This window comes from Danio rerio, chromosome 15 (assembly GCF_049306965.1).
Source record: "Danio rerio strain Tuebingen ecotype United States chromosome 15, GRCz12tu, whole genome shotgun sequence".
Classification (NCBI taxonomy): domain Eukaryota; kingdom Metazoa; phylum Chordata; class Actinopteri; order Cypriniformes; family Danionidae; genus Danio; species Danio rerio.
The window spans coordinates 6,265,279-6,285,000 of record NC_133190.1 but is presented as its reverse complement, the minus strand read 5'-3'; the positions used below and the strand labels follow the sequence as shown (position 1 = coordinate 6,285,000).

General features: G+C 37.3%; 1 protein-coding gene across 6 annotated transcripts in view; it reads right to left on the bottom strand.

The window, feature by feature from the left end:
* Positions 1–19,722, bottom strand: part of igsf5b (immunoglobulin superfamily, member 5b) — an 83,391-nt gene that overhangs the window by 32,506 nt on the left and 31,163 nt on the right. For 4 of the 6 annotated variants that reach the window (XM_073924364.1, XM_073924362.1, XM_073924363.1 and 1 more), the window contains 4 exons: positions 15,598–15,891; positions 13,093–13,209; positions 9,100–9,124; positions 3,810–3,913 (listed from right to left, as the gene is read on the bottom strand). In XM_073924364.1, the coding sequence (XP_073780465.1) occupies positions 3,810–3,913; positions 9,100–9,124; positions 13,093–13,209; positions 15,598–15,891 (540 nt within the window). Of the gene's footprint in view, positions 3,914–9,099; positions 9,125–13,092; positions 13,210–15,597; positions 15,892–19,722 lie in introns of all 6 variants that reach the window. The other 2 variants (XR_012391258.1, XM_073924366.1) reach the window with 2 other exon arrangements.

Sequence of the window (19,722 nt, the reverse complement as noted above, 5' to 3'; positions counted from 1 at the left end):
TTAAACATGGAAATTACTACTTTTTTATTTCTTTACTGTTCCAACTTTTTCTGATTTGGGGTTGTATAATAGACTGTTTTCACTATCTGTGTTCCTCAGCTTGACCTAGATTCCTCTGTTCTCAGGTTTCTAACTCATTGTTAGTATTATTGATTTGATTTCCAATCCTTTTGTGTATTTAAGTCCTCTGTTCAGTGTTTGCTCTTGTCAAGGTTAAATTTATAGTGCCCTCTTTGGTTGCAGTGTTCTATTTAGGCTTGTTTGATTTTCCATTATACTCCTTGTGCAGTTTTGAAATAAAGGGATGGTTCGCTAAAAAAATAAAAATCCCACCTTTTCTTAACCTTCGACAGGAAAAAGATATTTTTAAGAATGTTAAAAACTAGTATCCATTTACATCCATAGTAGGAAGAAAAATACTATAGAAGCCAGTGGCTGCCAGATTCCAACATTTTCCTCAAAATACATTTTTTGTATTTAACAGAAAAAAGAAACTCAAATAGGTTTGGACCAAGTGCAAGGTAAGCATATGGAGACAGGATTTTTAATTATCCCTTAAAAATGTCAAGTACATTAGAACGTTTTTATTTTAAAATGGTATTTTTGAATAAAAATGCTCCACATTCAGACTGGCAAAATGCATGATTACTTGACTTTTACACCGGTGCTACCAAGTAAAAAAGTTTGTTGAGCCTGACACACAGAATTTATCGACACAGTTCAACACGGTTGTCTAACCGTGCTGAGAATTCTGGGCCAAGAACGGTTTGTAATTGTGCCGTGCCGTTCCAGGCTCAGTGGAGAAACAACAGTAACCGTACCGAGCTGTTCTTAGAAGAGCGACTATTGACATTGATGACATATACAGTTAAAGTCAGAATTATTAGCCCCCCTTTGAATTTATTTTTCTTTTTTAAATATTTTCCAAATTATGTTGAACTGAGCAAAGAAATTTTCACATTATGTCTGATAATATTTTTTCTTCTGGAAAAAAGACTTATTTGTTTTATTTCGGCTAGAATAAAAGCAGTTTTTAATTTTTAAAAAACATTTTAGGGCCAAAATTATTAGCCCCTTTAAGCTATATTTTCTTCCGATAGTCTACGGAAAAAACACCGTCATACAAAAACTTGCCTAATTACCCTAACCTGCCTAGTTCACCTAATTAACCTAGTTAAGCCTTTAAATGTCATTTTAAGCTGTATAGAAGTGTCATGTAAAATATCTAGTAAAATATTATTTACTGTCATCATGGCAAAGATAAAAGAAATCAGTTATTAGAAATGAGTTATTCAAACTATTATGTTTAGAAATGTGCTGAAAAAAATCTTGTCTCTGTTAAACAGAAATTGGGGAAAAATAAACAGGGAGGCTAATAATTCAGGGGGGCTTATAATTCTGACTTCAACTGTATGACATTGATTAAAATCTATGGACAAAGGCCTATTGTGACACCTTTATTAATCCCTCTGCTTTACTCAATGTCTATGTTATCTGCTATAAGTTATTTCATTTGAAAAGATATTTCATTTACGCCACTACAGTTGCAGCTTGTGCAAGTTATGTTGGTATAATTTTTTTTATAGGTATTTAAAAAGGTAGTAAAAGGTATTAAATTCAACTTAAGAATTTCTATTTAGACCCTGATTGCCCAGCGTCCTACTCTTGCAATTACAGTGCTCAGCATAAATAAGTACACCCCTCACACCCATTTTAAATTTCTATAGAATACAAGAATATATCTGTGCATATACTATAGATTAGTCAGTACCACAGCCAAAACTAAAACTAATCTAACACAAAAGAAATTTAATATCACAGTTAAAAATTGAGTACACTCAAATGAATATGTTTAAAATTAATAAGCATGAAAAAATCAAGAGAAACAAAAAAGGTCCTACTTTATATTAATTGGCCTTAACTAAAATGTACTTACACAGGAAGTAATAGTTTGTTACAATGTACTTATTGTGTAAATACATGTATTTACTGTGTACTTATGCTTAATTAAATACATGCATGTAATTACATCTGTAGTTAACTTTTGTAATTACATTTGTAAATACACTGTTGACCATCCCTTACACCTTAACCCTCCCTTAAACCTACCCAAACCACCAAACCTGTCCATAACCCAACCTCTATCCCAACTCAAAAGCACCACAAGTGTTCTCAAATACATTATAATCACAGTAAGTACATTGTATTTATTTTTTGATGTAAGTACACAGTAGTTAAGGACACTTAATATAAAGTGGGACCCAAAAAAATATATACAATTGAGTTGACTCTCATTCATTCATTTTCCTGTCAGTTTAGTCCCTTTATTAATTCAGGGTCGCCACAGCGGAATGAACCGCCAACTTATCCAGCAAGTTTTTATGCAGCGGATGCCCATCCAGCCACAACCCATCTCTGGGAAACATCCACACACAAATTCACTACAGAAAATTTTGCTTACCCAATTTACCTGTATCACATATCTTTGGACTGTGGGGGAAACCGGAGCACCTGGAGGAAACCCACACGAACGCAGGGAGAACATGCAAACTCCACACAGAAACGCCAACTGAACCAAGGCTCAAACCAGCGACCCAGCAACCTTCTTTCTGTGAAGTGACAGCACTACCTACTGCGCCTCTGCTTCGCCCTGAGTTGACTCTTTGTAGTTTTTTTATTTATGCAATAACTCATTTGAATTATCTTACTATTCCTAGAGATGTTAGGTGGCCAAACTTTTAAAGGATAAAGTTATGGTTTTGTTTAGGTGCACTGAAGGATTCTGATTTCTGCTTTCCAATCCGTCTCATCATGGACCAACATTTATCCTTTTCATCATCCTGTTTCTCAGTATTTAACTGTGAATTGATTTTAATTAATGAATAAGTTACCACATTGCTTAATATAAGAATGTTCAGTGCATTTGCCAGTCTCTTTATACCTATTTTCAGAAGCCACCAATCTAGGTCAGAGGTCACGGAGACCTTGAGTGGAACTGAGGGCTGGAAACAACTGTTTCTATTGTTATTTCTACGAGTTAATATTGTCTAAAATGTCTAAAGTGATTTTGCTATTTTTACGGTGAATTATTTAAACGTTTTTTATTCAAGATAGACTTTGTGTAGTAAGCAATTATAACTGCCTGAATGTAGATTATACCGGTTTTAAACCAGTTTTGATAAAGAAGGCTGAGAGTACAGTCAGTCTTGGATTAGAAACAGATTATACTTTAAGTGTGTGTGTTCTATTTGATTGTTGATCCATTTCACAGGTCTGGAGTCAGCTCTAATCAGTCTAAAGGATGCCTGACGTTTATGTTTAGATATTGTTCAGAATTGTACGCACGAACCCCATGTGGAAATTTTCCTAGTTTATCTGTGTTTTAACCAATCAGGTTAGAACACCTGTATGTGTGACGCAGTTAATGACGTTATGTGAGAGTATAATTGTTATTGATTGGTGATTGTAAGCAGAGCGGCCTAGGAACTCATTGCGAGTGTTGAAGCTGGCTTCTGCGAATGAAACTGCAAACTATCTTCAGTAAACTTGATTTATTTATTTAAATCTCTGACTCCGGCTCTTCTTCATCTACCAGACTGCTCATTCTTTGGGTTAAACTGTAAACTATCCCTACGGCACCAACAATTATTGGCTATATTCACTTTGAAGTGGATAGAATTGTTCATTTTTATAAGGGTTCACCACTTATGCTACGCACTTTAACTCGACATCATCATCCCCACTTGTTTTTACTTAACACATCATTTGATTAATGGGTTGTGTTTTGAGATGTATTTCAGTGCTGTTACTTGTTATGTCTTCAGTGTGGTATCCTAGATTCACTTTTCCACTGGTTTCATCAGCAACAGACCTCCTCTCACTGCTTAAATTGTCAGTCCATGAAGAGTAAGAGCTGGAAAGATAAATTAAATACAAGATGAGTTTTCCCCCAATACAAAATAAGACAATTATATTAAAAATAGGACAATACATTCATTAATGTACAAAATGTAAAGAAAAACAATAAATTCAACAGTTATTATTAGACTTTCTTCTTCATTTTATACAATACAAATTGTGTCAAAGCAGCTTTACAGAGATAAAAACCTTGTGAAAGAAGTTCAATCCAGCAATAAGGCCTTCCATAGAAGATAGCGATGTCATTTTTCAAACAGAGTAAGTTCAGTATTGATTCTGTCTCTTCGATACAAATGTCAGTGTTGAAGGATGTTATTTAACTGGGAGGCAGATCTACAGACTTCATGTAAGCAAGCAAAGGCAAAAGCAGCAAGACTCCAGCACTCAGGTGACATAAATGGATTAAAACAAATTTCGATGTGTTGAAAAATAAGCTGAAAATTCAGCATGCACTTGATTGACAGAAAATTGACAGAGCCAATTTAAGGTCTGTGAACCTAAAGGGTTCACTTAGTCACAATCCCAATTCCTTTTTTGTACCCCTTCCCCTTGGCCCTTGAAACAGAGTGTGAAGGGGAAGGGCTTTATAATTTACCACTAAGAAATAGGGCACCACTACAGCACCTGCACACGTCATATGTCATCGTGATCTCTTGCTTCATATGAGATTGACGTTTGAGACCGCTGTAGTATTCCAGTTGTGTTATTTCTGGGTATTTATCTTCAGGAAATCACTGAAGGCATATACTATGTTATTATATCGATTTAATGTGGCAATAATCACATAACTGTACTGTGTATTTACACCATGGCCATATTTATATATGTAAATACATGAAAACAACATTAACATTATAGCAGACACTGTAAAAAGGCCATTCCCAGACCACTTTTCTGACAGGGTATTCGAGCGTCAGAATGTTGTGGGACTATTATTATGGATTATAGACAGTGAAATTTAGCAGTTTTTATTTTAGCGTTTTTTTACAGCAAGACTGTAAAATGCAAACGCCATTATGGATGAACTCATTGCAAGTGTTGATGCTGGCTTCTGCGAATGAAACTGCAAACTATCTTCAGTAAACTTGATTTATTTATTTAAATCTCTGACTCCGGCTCTTCTTCATCTACCAGACTGGTCATTCTTTGGGTTAAACTGTAAAAACTGTTAAACTTCTGTGTTCGTAATAATGACAAAAAATACTAATTAAAAAAATACTGTTTCAAGTGTCGTCCTGAAAAATCGCAGTTTCGAGGGCTATCTAGCCCTTCCACTTAGCCCTACGCCTTCAAGCTAAAGAGAATTGGTAAGGGGAAGGGCTAAGGGGTAGAATTGGGTTTGGGCCTTAAGCACACCATGATGTTTAAATTCTTGTTAATAAGGAATTATTGTGTTTGCATGCCTAGCATTGGCATGGAATAATTATCTGCAGTGTTCAGAAATATTAAGCACTTTTTTACTTATGAATAACTTGTTCTGATGGTTTATTTTATATCTAAGCTGTAAGTACGATTTGTTTTTGTTTGTTTGTTTTGGGTTGCTTTAGATTTTCTACAACCAGCAAAGTGCTTCAGCAAATTAATGATATCCAATTCTTATTATTGTGATTAGTAGGCTCCAGTGATGTAAAGTAGCAAATTACAAATACTCAAATTCCTGTAATCAAGTAGTTTTTTTTAGAAATTGTAATTTACCAAGTAGTTTTAAAAATCTGTTCTTTTACTTTCCCTTGAGTACATATTTAGTGCAGTATTGGTACTTTTACTCCAACCTGCAGTCTCTACTTGATTTTTTTCTTGTCTATGAGGATTAGAAAAATCACTCCTGTGATTTCTGTCCAATCAAATGGAACATAGAAGGTAAACTGCATCATAATAAACTACCTCATGACATTTGTGCTTTATAATTGCAGCAAACTGTTTGGAAGCATTAAAAGTGTTCAAGAAGATGTCCAAAATCTTTTCACGCATTGACCCAGAGAATGTTTAGATGCATGTCACTGATGAGAAGATGTCAGATGTTTACTGTATGATGACAAAATGGCCTTAAAGGTTCAGGACACACTGGAGAACCTTTTTTGTATATTAACAGATTTGTGTGTGTTGAGCATCAGTTAAGACAATGTTAGCACCTGTCAGCTTTAATTGTGGGGAAAACTGGATAATTTTGAGCTTTTGTCAGCTAATTTCAGCTTCCGGGTTTAAAATGATTTTTGGGGCGGATCAAAATCGGCGACGTAGCGCAGTACCGCAAGTGCAATGATGACGCGTCGGTTTCTCATTATTATTCATAGCGGAGTTTTCTTATCCTATGAGAAGAGCCTGCTGCTTAATTATTCATGAGACTTGCCAGAGTCAAGCCCGAGCTGTGAGACACGGACCCAAGCACACAGTTTTTAGCCTTTCATGAAGGCTCATATGCGTTTGTTTCCATGATCCACGGGGTTTGTCGCATGTTTTCCCCATCGATCTTGTCAGGGCCGATCATACAGCAAAGCTGTGTGTGTGCTGCTAGCATTTTTGTCGGGAGAGCAGCACGAGAATTAGAGAATGGCGGACGCTGTCAACCACCAGATCCTGCTATCTACGCTTGAGTCACTGGGCGTTGCGGGCACTGTTATACAATGGTTTAGATCTTACCTCTCTGACAGGTCATTCAGGGTGTCTTGGAGGGGAGAGGTGTCCAACCTACAGCATCTAAACACTGGGGTACCTCAAGGCTCTGTTCTTGGGCCACTTCTCTTCTCCATCTACACATCATCTCTAGGACCAGTCATCCAGAGACATGGATTCTCCTACCACTGCTATGCTGATGACACCCAGCTATACCTCTCTTTTCATCCTGATGATCCCTCGGTTCCAGCTCGTATCTCAGCCTGCCTGTTGGATATTTCACACTGGATGAAAGATCATCATCTTCAGCTGAACCTCGCAAAAACGGAAATGCTTGTAGTTTCTGCCAACCCGACTCTACACCATAACTTTTCAATCCAGATGGATGGGGCAACCATTACTGCATCCAAAATGGTGAAAAGCCTTGGAGTAACGATTGATGACCAACTAAACTTCTCTGACCACATTTCTAGAACTGCTCGATCGTGCAGATTTGCACTCTATAACATCAGAAAGATCCGACCCTTCTTATCTGAACATGCAGCTCAACTCCTTGTTCAAGCTCTTGTTCTCTCCAAACTGGATTACTGCAACTCTCTACTAGCTGGGCTTCCAGCTAACTCTATCAAGCCTCTTCAACTGCTCCAGAATGCAGCAGCACGAGTTGTCTTCAATGAACCTAAACGAGCACATGTCACTCCACTGCTAGTCCGTTTGCACTGGCTGCCAGTTGCTGCTCGCATCAAATTCAAAACTCTGATGTTTGCCTACAAAGTGACTTCTGGCCTAGCACCTTCTTATCTGCACTCACTTCTGCAGATCTATGTGCCCTCCAGAAACTTGCGTTCTGTGAATGAACGTCGCCTCGTGGTTCCATCCCAAAGAGGGAAAAAATCACTTTCGCGAACGCTCACGCTCAATCTGCCCAGTTGGTGGAATGAACTCCCTAACTGCATCAGAACAGCAGAGTCACTCGCTATTTTCAAGAAACGACTAAAAACTCAACTATTTAGTCTCCACTTCACTTCCTAAGCTGCAATTGCCTCTTTGAATATCACACTAATTGTACACAAAAAAAAAAAAAAAAAAAAAAAAAAAAAAAAAAAAAAAAAAAAACTACTAACACTTCCCTTCTTAGACTTTACAGACCTGAAACTTGCCTTTAGTACTTATTCATTGTTGCTCTTGGTTGTGTAAATTGCTTCCTTGTCCTCATTTGTAAGTCGCTTTGGATAAAAGCGTCTGCTAAATGACTAAATGTAAATGTAAATGTAAATGTCTTTTATCAGGAGTTCGTTCACATTCAGACACATCACTGTGCTGCTGTGTTTGCCTAAATCCTCCAGATTACCAGCAGGGCTAATGGTTAAAATAGACAGGTCAGGAGACCTGCTGCACTGAGTCTGCTGGATACAGGGATCGAGGGAGAAGTCCTCATTTATAGGGTTTACATGAACACATTTATCTTTATAATGATATAAATTGTGGTTGTGTATATGAAATTACGAATAACAAATGTAGCAGGGCACTAAATCACTGTTCATTTCTTTGCATTTTAACTTTGTAAACTATAAACTCATGCGTCTCCTCACGGTTTGTCTTATTTTCTGAGCTAACTGACTACAACAGTTGTTCGCTCACGTTCTCCCCTGCTGGCTACGCCCACTCCTGCCCGATGCTCGCGGAGCTCCACGCGGAGCTCCACATTAATCATGCATCTTTTGAAAAAATTCTGAAGTAGACTTTAACCGAAAGTGGGGGGTGTCATGGCCCTTTAAACACCCAGCAGGCACAAGATTTCAACATGATGACAGATTGATGTTGTACGCAAACGTCGTGGAGATGTTGCCTTTTGTTTGGAAATAAAAATCAGGTTGACATCCGAACCCAACGACAGGCCTATATAAGTCAATGTCCAACGTCCAACCTAAAATCAACCAAATATCAATGTCTATTGATGTTACAGCTTGACCTTGTGTGGATGTTTCCACTATGATGTCTATCAGATGTTAGATTTTGGCTGGCATAGCTGACAAATAAATGTCAGTATTTGACGTCAGTATGTTGTGGGTTGAAGATGTTGGCTTGAATTTTGGTTACTTTCTTTATCACAACCTAAAATCAACCACTTATCAACATCAGTTGATGTTGTTATTGGTCATCAAAATAACCTTATCCTTAGACGCTGGCTAGACTTGAATTTTGGTCACCTGACATCAAAACCTAAATCTAATTATTAACATCTTATGATGTTCTGTGTCTGCTGGGCAATAACTAAATGCACTACAGAATGTTACGTTTACACACATCCACAAATTACATGTAAACGCATCAGCTTTTAAAGCATAATACTCACTACTCTTGAGTACTTTTGAAAGGTCTACTTTTTACTCATATAACGTTTACAACAGATACTCTTACTCTGCTTGCTTTACATTTTTTGGCAAGTAATAGTACTTTTACTTGAGTATGATTTTTCAGTACTCTTTCCACCACTGGTAGTGCTGCAGGTTCAGTCATAATAGAAAGGTCCCAAACATGCACCAAATATACACAAACATGTCTTACCTGGCTTTATTTTCAGAGCTTGATTCTGTGGAAGAGAGGAAAAAACAACATAAACGTGATTTGATATTTCCGTTTGTAGCCCAAGGCAGCACAAGTCAACTGGTTATAAGCTTGACAAGCAATGACATTTTATTAGCTGGTGCAATAAGAGACAAGAGACTGCAACAAACTTCACAGCTGCATCTGTTTGTCTGCATCTAATATTTTTTCCAGTATTTCGGATTTAAAATACTGTATATTGTATACTGACTTACTGGGCTCTATCATGCACCAGGTGCAATAAGGCACAAGACGTGTTTTGCGCTATTTTTTGTTATTTTCAGACCAGCGCAACAGTAATTTTCCCGTTTTGCATCACATTGTGTAAATAGCAAATCCATTTGTGCTACTTGAACTCATTTCTATTTTTTGTTTAGTATGAAATCTAAATAAATGTAAAACATGTAATAGGTTTACAGTTATAACAAGTTTACAATTCTCCTTTGTAAATTTGACAGTACACATTACCTCATGTACCATTACTAGGTCAACAAATCTGCTTGAATTACATTTTAAAGCACAGAGATTCAAAGTACAGAGAACATGTGTTGTTGTTTTCACTGTTGTCAATTCTTAGTAGAATATTTCTCTTTTTTAGCTACTAATAAAGTGTGATTTGATATATGAGTAAAAAAACAGAGAACATTTAGAACAACGACATTGTTAAAAGGGTTTTCCTGTTAAATGGTTAATCCATTTTCCAAAATGATGGCTAAGCACTTTTTGCGACAAGTGAAAGGTGCAGTAAAACCTTTAAACTGCCCCCTTACTGCTGACAGCTCAACCTACTAAAATGTGTCCTTGCTGCTGGTCCAATTTACAGCAAGCACTGCTCTTTTACAACTGCACTCTTTCTCAAATATTATGGTAGGAAAAAACACACACATTATTTAGGAATACGCTATCAATAGACTTTAATCGTGAACACAAATATACAAGAGAATCTAAGGAGAATAAACACACAAACCAACTTTTTCAAATGAAATGAGTGTAGTTAACTCAAAATTTACAGAAAGTTAATTCTACTCGTTTGAAAAGAGTTTTGAACTCAGTGTTGAAGGTAATGGCTTAATTAAATTCCTCATTACTCCAACTTATATAGAGTAAGTTCACAGTAATCATATAGATTAGTTTTATAACTCATATGGTTTGCTGCAACCGGTTAGCTCAAACCAGGGGTGTCCACACTTGGTCCTGGAGGGCCGGTGTCCTGGAGAGTTTAGCTCCAACCCTAATCAAACACACCTGAACCAGCTAATCAAGCTCTTACTAGGTATACTAGAAGCAAGTTGGAGTTAAACTTAGCAGGACACCGGCCCTTCAGGACCGACTTTGGACACTCCTAGCTCAAACAGTTTGAGCCTTAACTTATTGGGTTTTACAGTACTCAGTTGATTTGAGTTCTCTTCATTTATCGGGTTTACTGTGCTCAGATTGCTTCATTTACTCAATTGGATTAAGTTCACAGTACTCACTAGGATTACTATTTGAACTTAAGTGTTTTGTTGCAATCGGTTTTCTCACATGGTTTGAGTTATCTTAACCTTTTGGGTTTTTTGGTGTATACACTATAAATGTAATACGCCAGACCACAACTTTCACCAGCGACCATGCCATATAAACATAAGATTAGATCAAGATTAAGATTAGATCTGGTCAGTGTTTGGACAGTGTCATGATCTAAAACCAGAGATCGCTGGTAAACGCTAACATTCACATGAACTACAAATCCGCCTTGTTACGGACTACATATTCAGTCATGCAACACAAACACACCTGCTCCAAGTCACCAGTGATTGCAAACACTCACACAGCTGAAGCTGCTCGGACTGATTACATGGACTATTTTAACAGCCCAGAAACACTCACTGTGGCTGAGTAATGTTTACTGTTTAGTGAGAGTACAACCTATTTCCTTTTTCTTGCTTTGCCGTGGTTTGATCACTGCCTATCTGTTTATCTCTGTCTGCTGTTAGTGGTGGGCAAAGCGAGGCTTCATGAAACACTAAAACAGTCGAAGCAAATGTGTCGAAGCTTCGAAATGTTTCAAAACCTCCACTCCACGTTGACACCTAGTGTTCATTTCTTATGTATTGCACTGAAACAGCTTCAGCAAAGAACAGTTGAGCAGACTGAGGTATTAAACCCCACTTTGTAGCATTAAACCTTCAAGTGATGTAGTGGAGCGGTTAGAGTTGCAGACTTCCATGCGGGGATAGTGGGTTCGAATCCAGGCTGATAAATATATTTTGAAATGCTTTAATATCAGTTTGAAATTCTTTGTTCTTGTATCGTTTTTGTTTCAACATCGGTCTGACATCTGAATAAACACTTTGTGAATTAATATGCATGCTGGATCAGACACGGTTGTGACCAGAAGTTAACAAGAATTATTTACATTATTAATTAAATTTTCCATAGTATTTTAACGTCTACCCAAACCCTATAAAGCCAACCATCACAGTACTGTAAAAATATTAATTATTGTTTTACAATGTTACAAAAATTATGCTAAATTGATGACAGCTGTATCCTGTCTAGACTACACTGTAAGACAGTAACATAATTTAAAATAAGGTGACGCAGTGGCGCAGTGGGTAGCACATTTGCCTCACAGCAAGAAGGTCGCTGGGTTCGATCCTCGGCTCAGTTGGCGTTTCTGTGTGGAGTTTGCATGTTCTCCCTGCGTTCGCGTGGGTTTCCTCCACAGTCCAAAGACATGCAGTACAGGTGAATTGGGTAGGCTAAATTGTCCGTAGATGAGTGTGTGTGTGAATGTGTGTGTGGATGTTTCCCAGAGATGGGTTGCCGCTGGAAGGGCATCCGCTGCGTAAAAACTTGCTGGATAAGTTGGCGGTTCATTCCACTGTGGCGACCCCAGATTAATAAAGGGACTTAGGTGACAAGAAAATGAATGAATTTAAAATACATAAAATCATGATTTCGGAGTATTTTTATAAGTCGAGATTCAAACCCAAAAGCCATTTGAAGCACAGTAACAACGTGCACACACACGGTCCACTAGGTCATACAAGATAGAAGCTTATTGCTGACCCAGTCACTCAAATGCACATTCTCCAGGTGTCGAAACGCTTCTGAACTGAACATTGCTTTGAAACACTTTAGTCACTGACCTGGGTGTTTCGGATCATGCTTCGGTGCAGTGTTTCGAAATACTTGCGCTTTGGGATCTCGACACTGTGTCGAAACGTCAGTTTCACGTCAGCCATCCCTATCTGCTGTCTGACTTCTGACCACCTGCCTGTGTATCTGACTACGACTCTGGATTGCCCATATACATCTGTTTGCTCCTGTGTTGACTATTGCTTGCCTGACCTCTCTAGTAAACCTGCATTTGGATCCACACCCCTGTTGTCAGCGTCACTACCCCGTTACAGACAGTGGGAATACCAGTTAGTGTAATTTTTTTGTTTATCTTCATGAGTTAGCTTCTACAATTTAAAAAGCCCACTTCAGACCCTAGCTTTAATTTACTTTCAACTTTGTGGTTTATTGCTTATATTTCTAAAAATAAAAAACAAAAGTGCACATTCCCTTGGCCAAAATAAGCATTTGTGGCTGAGAGGACTGATCTGATGTTGTTCTGCTCTAGTTCACAAGTGAAAGGAGAATTTTAGAAGAGCATAACAGTCATTTATGGCACTTTGTTCTACAAAAACTGCAGTCAAGTGTTTACATGTCATCTCGTTCAGATTAGAAAAGGTCTTTATAATCTTTTTCAGTCTGACAATGTTTACAAATTGAGCTTAGTAGGACCAATTAAGGTATCCCATGAAGACTTTTCAGTCTGAGCCGTCATTCCTATTACTAACAGATTAATGGTTTGGATGTAAACCAAATCTAACATAACTTTGACATGCTACATTGGTTTAACAACTTCCAGGAAAGCTTTAAAGAGAATTTTCAAGAGAAATGCAAAAGCCATTTGCTTACTCGTCAGTTTTTTTCTGTAGCAGAGGATCAGGATGAGAACTGCCAGCAGAATGATTGTACACACCGACACTATTACAGCGATCACAACTGTGTAGTCCTGTGTGGGTTTTGGTGCCACTGCAAAACACAATTGTTAATTTTTTAGCCTTATGATATTTTTTTTTTTTCTTAGCACACAACATGTTTTTTTTCTCTGTTCCCTCTGTGATTGACATTATGCAATTATCACTAATCAGCCAATGCCCAGTTGAGCAGAAAATTGCTTCTATTGGCTGATACTAATTATCGGCCAGCACATCAGTGCTTGTCTAATTAATTATTCCATTGGTTTTACTGTATGTGGATGATCGGGCAGATCAATCTAAAACAAATTTTCAAGCAGCATTTTAGGGAGTAAATCCATTCTGGAGGGAGACTTTTGGGACATGGAGATCTTTTACATGCACAAACCAATGCATTAAAAATGTAAAAGAAAATATTCCACATCGGCACATGATGTCTTTACACAAAACAAACCATAAGAAGTGATAATATACAGTTACAGTGCATCTGGAAAGTATTCATAGCGCTTCACTTTTTCCACATTCTTTTTATGTTACAGCCTTATTCCAAAATGGATTAAATTCCTTTATTTCATCTAAATTCTACACACAATACCCCATAATGACAATGTCAAAAAAGATTTTTTGAAATTGTTGCAAATTTATAAAAAATAAAACACCTTAAAAAATCACATGTACATCAGTATTTACAGCCTTTGCTCAATACTTTGTTGATGCACCTTTGGCAGCAATTACAGCCTCAAGTCTTTCTGAATATGATGCCACAAGCTTGGCACACCTGTCTCTGGGAATTTTTGCCCATTCCTCTTTGCAGTACCTCTCAAGCTCTATCAGGTTGGATGGAAAGCGACGGTGTACAGCAATTTTCAGATCTTTCCAGAGATGTTCAATAGGATTTAGGTCTGGGCTCTGGCTGGGCCACTCAAGGACATTCACCGAGTTGTTGTGAAGCCACTCTATTGATATTTTGGCAGTGTGCTTTGGGTCATTGTCCTGCTGTAAAATGAACCGTCGCCCCAGTCTGAGGTCAAGAGCACTCTGAAGCAGGTTTGCATTCAGGATGTGTCTGTACATTGTTGCATTCATCTTTCCCTCTATCCTGACTAGTCTTCCAGTTCCTGCTGCTGAAAAACATCCCCACAGCATGATGCTGCAACCACCATGCTTCACTGTAGGAATGGAATCCAAATGTAACGCCTAGCATTCACTCCAAAACGTTCAATTTTGGTCTCATCAGACCAGAGAATTTTGTTTCTTACGATCTAAGAGTGCTTCAGATGCCTTTTGGCAAATTCCAGGCGGGGAGTGGCTTCCGTCTGGTCACTCTACCATACGGGTCTGATTGGTGGATTGCTGCACAGATGGTTGTCCTTCTGTAAGGTTCTCTTCTCTCCACAGAAGAACACTGAAGCTTAGACAGAGTGACCATCGGGTTATTGATCACCTCACTGGCTAAGGCCCTTCTACCCTGATCACTCAGCTTAGATGGCCGGCCAGCTCTAGGAAGAGTCCTGGTGGTTCCAAACATCTTCCATTTACAGATGATGGAGGCCACTGTGCTCATTGGAACTTTCAGAGCAGCAGAAATTTTTATGTAACCTTCCCCAGCCTTGTGCCTCAAGACAATCCTGTCTCGGAGGTCTGCAAACAATTCCATTGTCTTCATGCTTGGTTTATGCTTTGACATGCACTGTCAGCCCTGGGACCTTATATGGACAGGTGTATGCCTTTTCAAATTATGTCCAATCAACTGTATTTACCACAGGTGAACTCCAGTTAAGCTGCTGAAACATCTCAAGAATAATCAGTGGAAACAGAATGTACCTGAGCTCAATTTAGAGCTTCAAGGCAAAGGCTCAGTTTTTTTTATTTTTAATACATTTTGCTACAATTTAAAAAAATCTTTTTTCACATTGTCATCATGGGGCATTGTGTGTAGAATTTTGAGGAAATAAATGAATTTAATCCATTTTGGAATAAGGCTGTAACATAAAAAAGTGGAAAAAGTGAAGTGCTATGAATACTTTCCAGATACACAGTACATTAAAGAGCTCTATCTGATTTAACTCACAAATTTATTGCTGTTTGTATAATAAATTAATTTGTTACTTCAGTCTACTTTGGCTTAGCTTCATTGACTTTTTAATCTGTATTTCTTCATTTCCTGTTTGTCTTTGTTTCATTTTCCTGATTGTATTTAAGTTAATTAAGAATTCCCATTATCTTGCAATTGAAGGGTGTTTTTCAGTTGTTTATGCTTTTAAATTCGTGAAATGATCGAGTTTTTTTTTTTAGCATTTTCAAGTTATTTGTTACTATTTTCAATGCAAATATCAAATCAATTTGTCTTTTACAATTAAATTGTGAAGTTAAAAAGAAAAGCTGTCATAAGAAACAAAAGCATCCCCAAATAATGCTTATTCGTTTATTTTCGCATGCTTACCTACAGTAAATTTGACACTGCTGTTTTGCCGAGACAGAGGAGCAGACACAGATGCCCAACACTCGACTGTGGTGCTGGTGTCTGCTTCTAACTTAAGCTCACTGGTGGAGTTAAACAGGTCGTTGGTTCCTTGAATACTGCTGGTGTTGTAGTCGCCTCTGTCCACGCTGGTGCCATTGACCATCCACAACACCGAAGGCTCCGGATACCAACCAATAGCTTGGCAATGGAAGGTGACAAACACTCCCTGTTGAACTGACAGGTCACCCTCCAAAATCCTGACACATCCTTTTTCTACATTTTAAACACAAGAGATTTTAGGTTAGAATTTTCCAGTTGATTGGACTCCAATAAATGAAACTTGCTTTCATCACTATAGTGATCTTTGGACAAGTTTTCAGACCACACAACTTCTCAGCAATGGTAGGTCTAGCCTTTTGATTATTTCTGCTGATGAGAAGCTTGGTTTGCTGTAGTCCAGATTCTCTTATTGAAAGGTTTATCAAAAGTTAAACTGGTGAGTAATCGATCTATTGGTAAGCTCCTCCCCTTTAGCACAAATAAGCCAATGGCAGTTGAGGATCATTTGCACCATGACTGAAACTCAGACATTGTGTACTTTCAGTCTCATTGAGAAACACTGGAACATTCGAAGCCCTCATCAGTTTGATGGTGTTTATGCTACAAAAATGGTTAAACTAGAACAGTAAAGTGCATAGACAAACTTTATGGTGGCTTGAGAAAGCCTAGCCTGACAGTCTTAAGGTAGTTTGAAAGTTTAAATAATTGAAGTAGTTTTGAAAAAGTTTGAAGGCATTGCTAAGTTGTTTAAGGCAATTGCTAGGTGGTTGCTAGGGTGTTCCATGTAATTTTTAAGTTGTTCCTAAGTGATTGCTGGGGTATTCTGAGAAGTTGCTAGGCGGTTGCTAAGTTGTTCTGGGTAATTGCTAAAGCGTTGCTAAGGTGTTTAATGTGGTTGCTTAAATGCTGCTAGGCGGTTGCTAGTGTATTCTGAGTGGTTGCTGGCATGTTGTTAGCATTAGTATGAGTTAGCATGTTGTTAGCATGAATTTAGTATTGTTGTAAAAAAAAAAAAATGAGTGAAAAGAAGAAGAGAGAACCCAGTCCAGGAGACTCGAAACCAGCAGAATTCCTTTATTGAGACGTGTTGGTTAATCTGCAGTCATACAGCGTCTTTAAGATGTCCGTGTCTGCAAGAGCCTACTAGAGGTCCGCAGTCTGCAAGTTCTTTCACGAGTCTCTCACAAGTCTCACACAAGTCTGAATTAAGACAAAGATTTCATGTCTATATTGTGTTCTCAGGAGGAGGGGATTTGGCTAAACAGAGCATGCAAATTAAGAGTTGGAGTCAGCATGGTAAACTGCTCTTTCAGGCTTTGATCTCATCATGTTCTGGAGACAGAAACCGCCTGACCATTTGATCGAAAAGAGAAAAAAATAGACACCCCATGCTGTGAAACTGACAATTTGCATTACTTTAGCTTAGCCTGTAATCAGAAAGACAAAGGTTAAATGACCCTCCTAGCTGGCATGTCAATGAAATAATATAATTAAAAACCAGACAATATAACTTTTCAGTTATACGTAGATTATTGTTCATTTGGAATTAAATGATATAAATTTATATTTCCACAGTATGAATTAACATGTTGCTACTATATTTAGTATGTTTGTTAGTATGTTTCTAGTATGGATTAGTACGTCCTATGTAAAGTAAAGTTTTTTTTTATAATGTAAGTCTGCTTAGGATGCTGTGAGTGGTTGCTAGGTTGTGGCTAGTAAATTGAAAGGTAATCAGTGATTGGCAGGTTGGTAGTCTGAGCTAAATGAGTCCAAACAAGTCTGTATGACAGTCTGAGCAAAGTTATGAGGTCACAAAGTTTGGTCCAATGTTAAGTCAATGAGACTATACCAAATTTTCCCTGTCAATTTTCAGTAGTAGTTTGATCTCTTAGAAAAAAGACATAGCAACTTAATTCAGTATAGTTTGGAGGTTTGGAGTTGTTTGGTTGTTGTAGCATGAACGGTCTAGGAGGAGATGTGTTCTTAAAATAATTGAAGACGAAGAAGAAGAAGTTTAAGTACTATAACAGTATTTTGGCTTTCTCAAGCCACCATAATAATGTTCTTGGGGTACCTTTAACAGTAATTTCAGGTATCTTGAGAGGAAAGGAAACGGAAATTGTTGTATTGCATTTCCTAGACCCAAACAAGACAAGGATATATACATTTGTTCTAAAGTAAGCAGTGCTTTTATCTCTGCTAACATTGCCTACATTTATTTATTTACACAACTGAACACTGTAACGCACGCTGTAAAAATCATTTTAGGGCGTTCACACACATGTATTGTGTTGGTTCCCTTGCTTTGGTCTGGACCAAACATGTTTTAGTTTTGTTTTGTTTTTTGGTGTGCTTCACTGTCACACTGCCCATTGTGAGTAAACCAGATATTGTAAACATAACCCCACATTTGCTAAAGTCAGCCATTTATTAGACAGTTATTGTAGGGAAAAGGAAATTTATTTTTCTTACCTTTGTGTCTTTATTTTTTAATAGAAAAAATTTAATTAAAAATTAATTAATCAATCTTTTTTTTTTTTTGTATAATACCATATATTAACCAAGCACTTCTTCTTCTCTCACTATGTTGCATACTTCTTAGAAGGAACTGCTGACAAGAGGGAAATAGCAGAATAAGAATAAATATAGTGCGGGGTCCTTGCTCCAATCTAACAAGAATTCTAGACATGTCACAAGGAGCTGGAGGTTTGTAAAAGGTGAGAAACATATTAAAGATGCACTTAATTTTCAGTTCTGGTATGCAGAGAATTGTTGCAGGAAAAGGAAGTATGTTTGGGTACAACAGCCAAAGGACTCCAGAATGACTCTGACATAACAGAGAAATGTAAGTTAGTTGTAAACCTCCTGAATGTAATTTGTATATTGCATTTGGGTAACGTAGCCCAGAGCTCTGTCCATTAATTATTAATTTGTATCTAATAAATTACTAATATTTATGAGATTGAAGAAAAGCCTCGTCTGACCTTTTTTATTGAACACGCATGGAACTGGCTAGGTATTCCAACATTAGCATCTCTGTTTATTTGTCCAAGAGCAACAGTAACTATGGAAGACGGGGTTTACATCTCTTTGACCTTGATTACAACAGCCTGCTGTGTTTTCAGTCACATTAGAATGACAAAATCATTGAAATCTGGAAAGTCTGTCAGCTTGTTAAATAGGCTTTGTCACAGAATTTGCCATCAAGTGCAGATAAACACCAGTATCTGAAAATGTTCTCTAATTTTGCTCACTTTTTTTTTAATATCACATGTTAGTTTTTTTATTGTTTTTTAGAAAAATTTGTGAAACATGCTTAGTTCTTTTACTCCTGTTAGAAAAACTTCATAAAGGACCATGTAAATATAGAAAAATGTAGGTTATTTTGATTCTCCACGTGAAACGTTTTTCCTGATATAGAATGGGTTCTTTAGTTCTTTCGTTTTAAATGCTTTATTTAAGAAAATAAATGCTTCCTCAAAGCCTGATCAAATTTCATATTTAATGCTGAAGCTGACTGATTGTTTTTTAAAGTTATGTATGGATGATCAAGTAAACCTAAGTTGTTTCTCTATCTCTCCATTAAATGCTAAGAGGATCTTAATCTAAGTGGAAATGTTTAATTATACATTTGTTTATTACAATCAATTGTCGGGCAGCATATATTACAGTAGGTTTAGGATAACTTTTTTCCCCAAAAATGATCATGATGTTAATTTAGTGGTAAAATATTTTACTGTAGGTTTAGCAGTTAAAACAATTAAATGTGTGAAAGGTTTAGCATAAAAAGCAAGCTGTTGTAATTTCTTTTAAATTCAAATGAATTGGTTTGGTGTTTAATTAAATGTTCTGATAGCATTCACACATTTCATGTGTGACTTATGTGTCCAAATACTTTTCAGGCCATTTTATGTGGATGTGTGCTTTGTTTTTTTCTTTCCATTAAAGGCAGACAGTGATTGCTTTCTTTTGAAGTGATTGATGGTTCATAATTGACTGCTTGATGTGACTTTTAAATGTGTGACAGCTAAATTGTCTTTT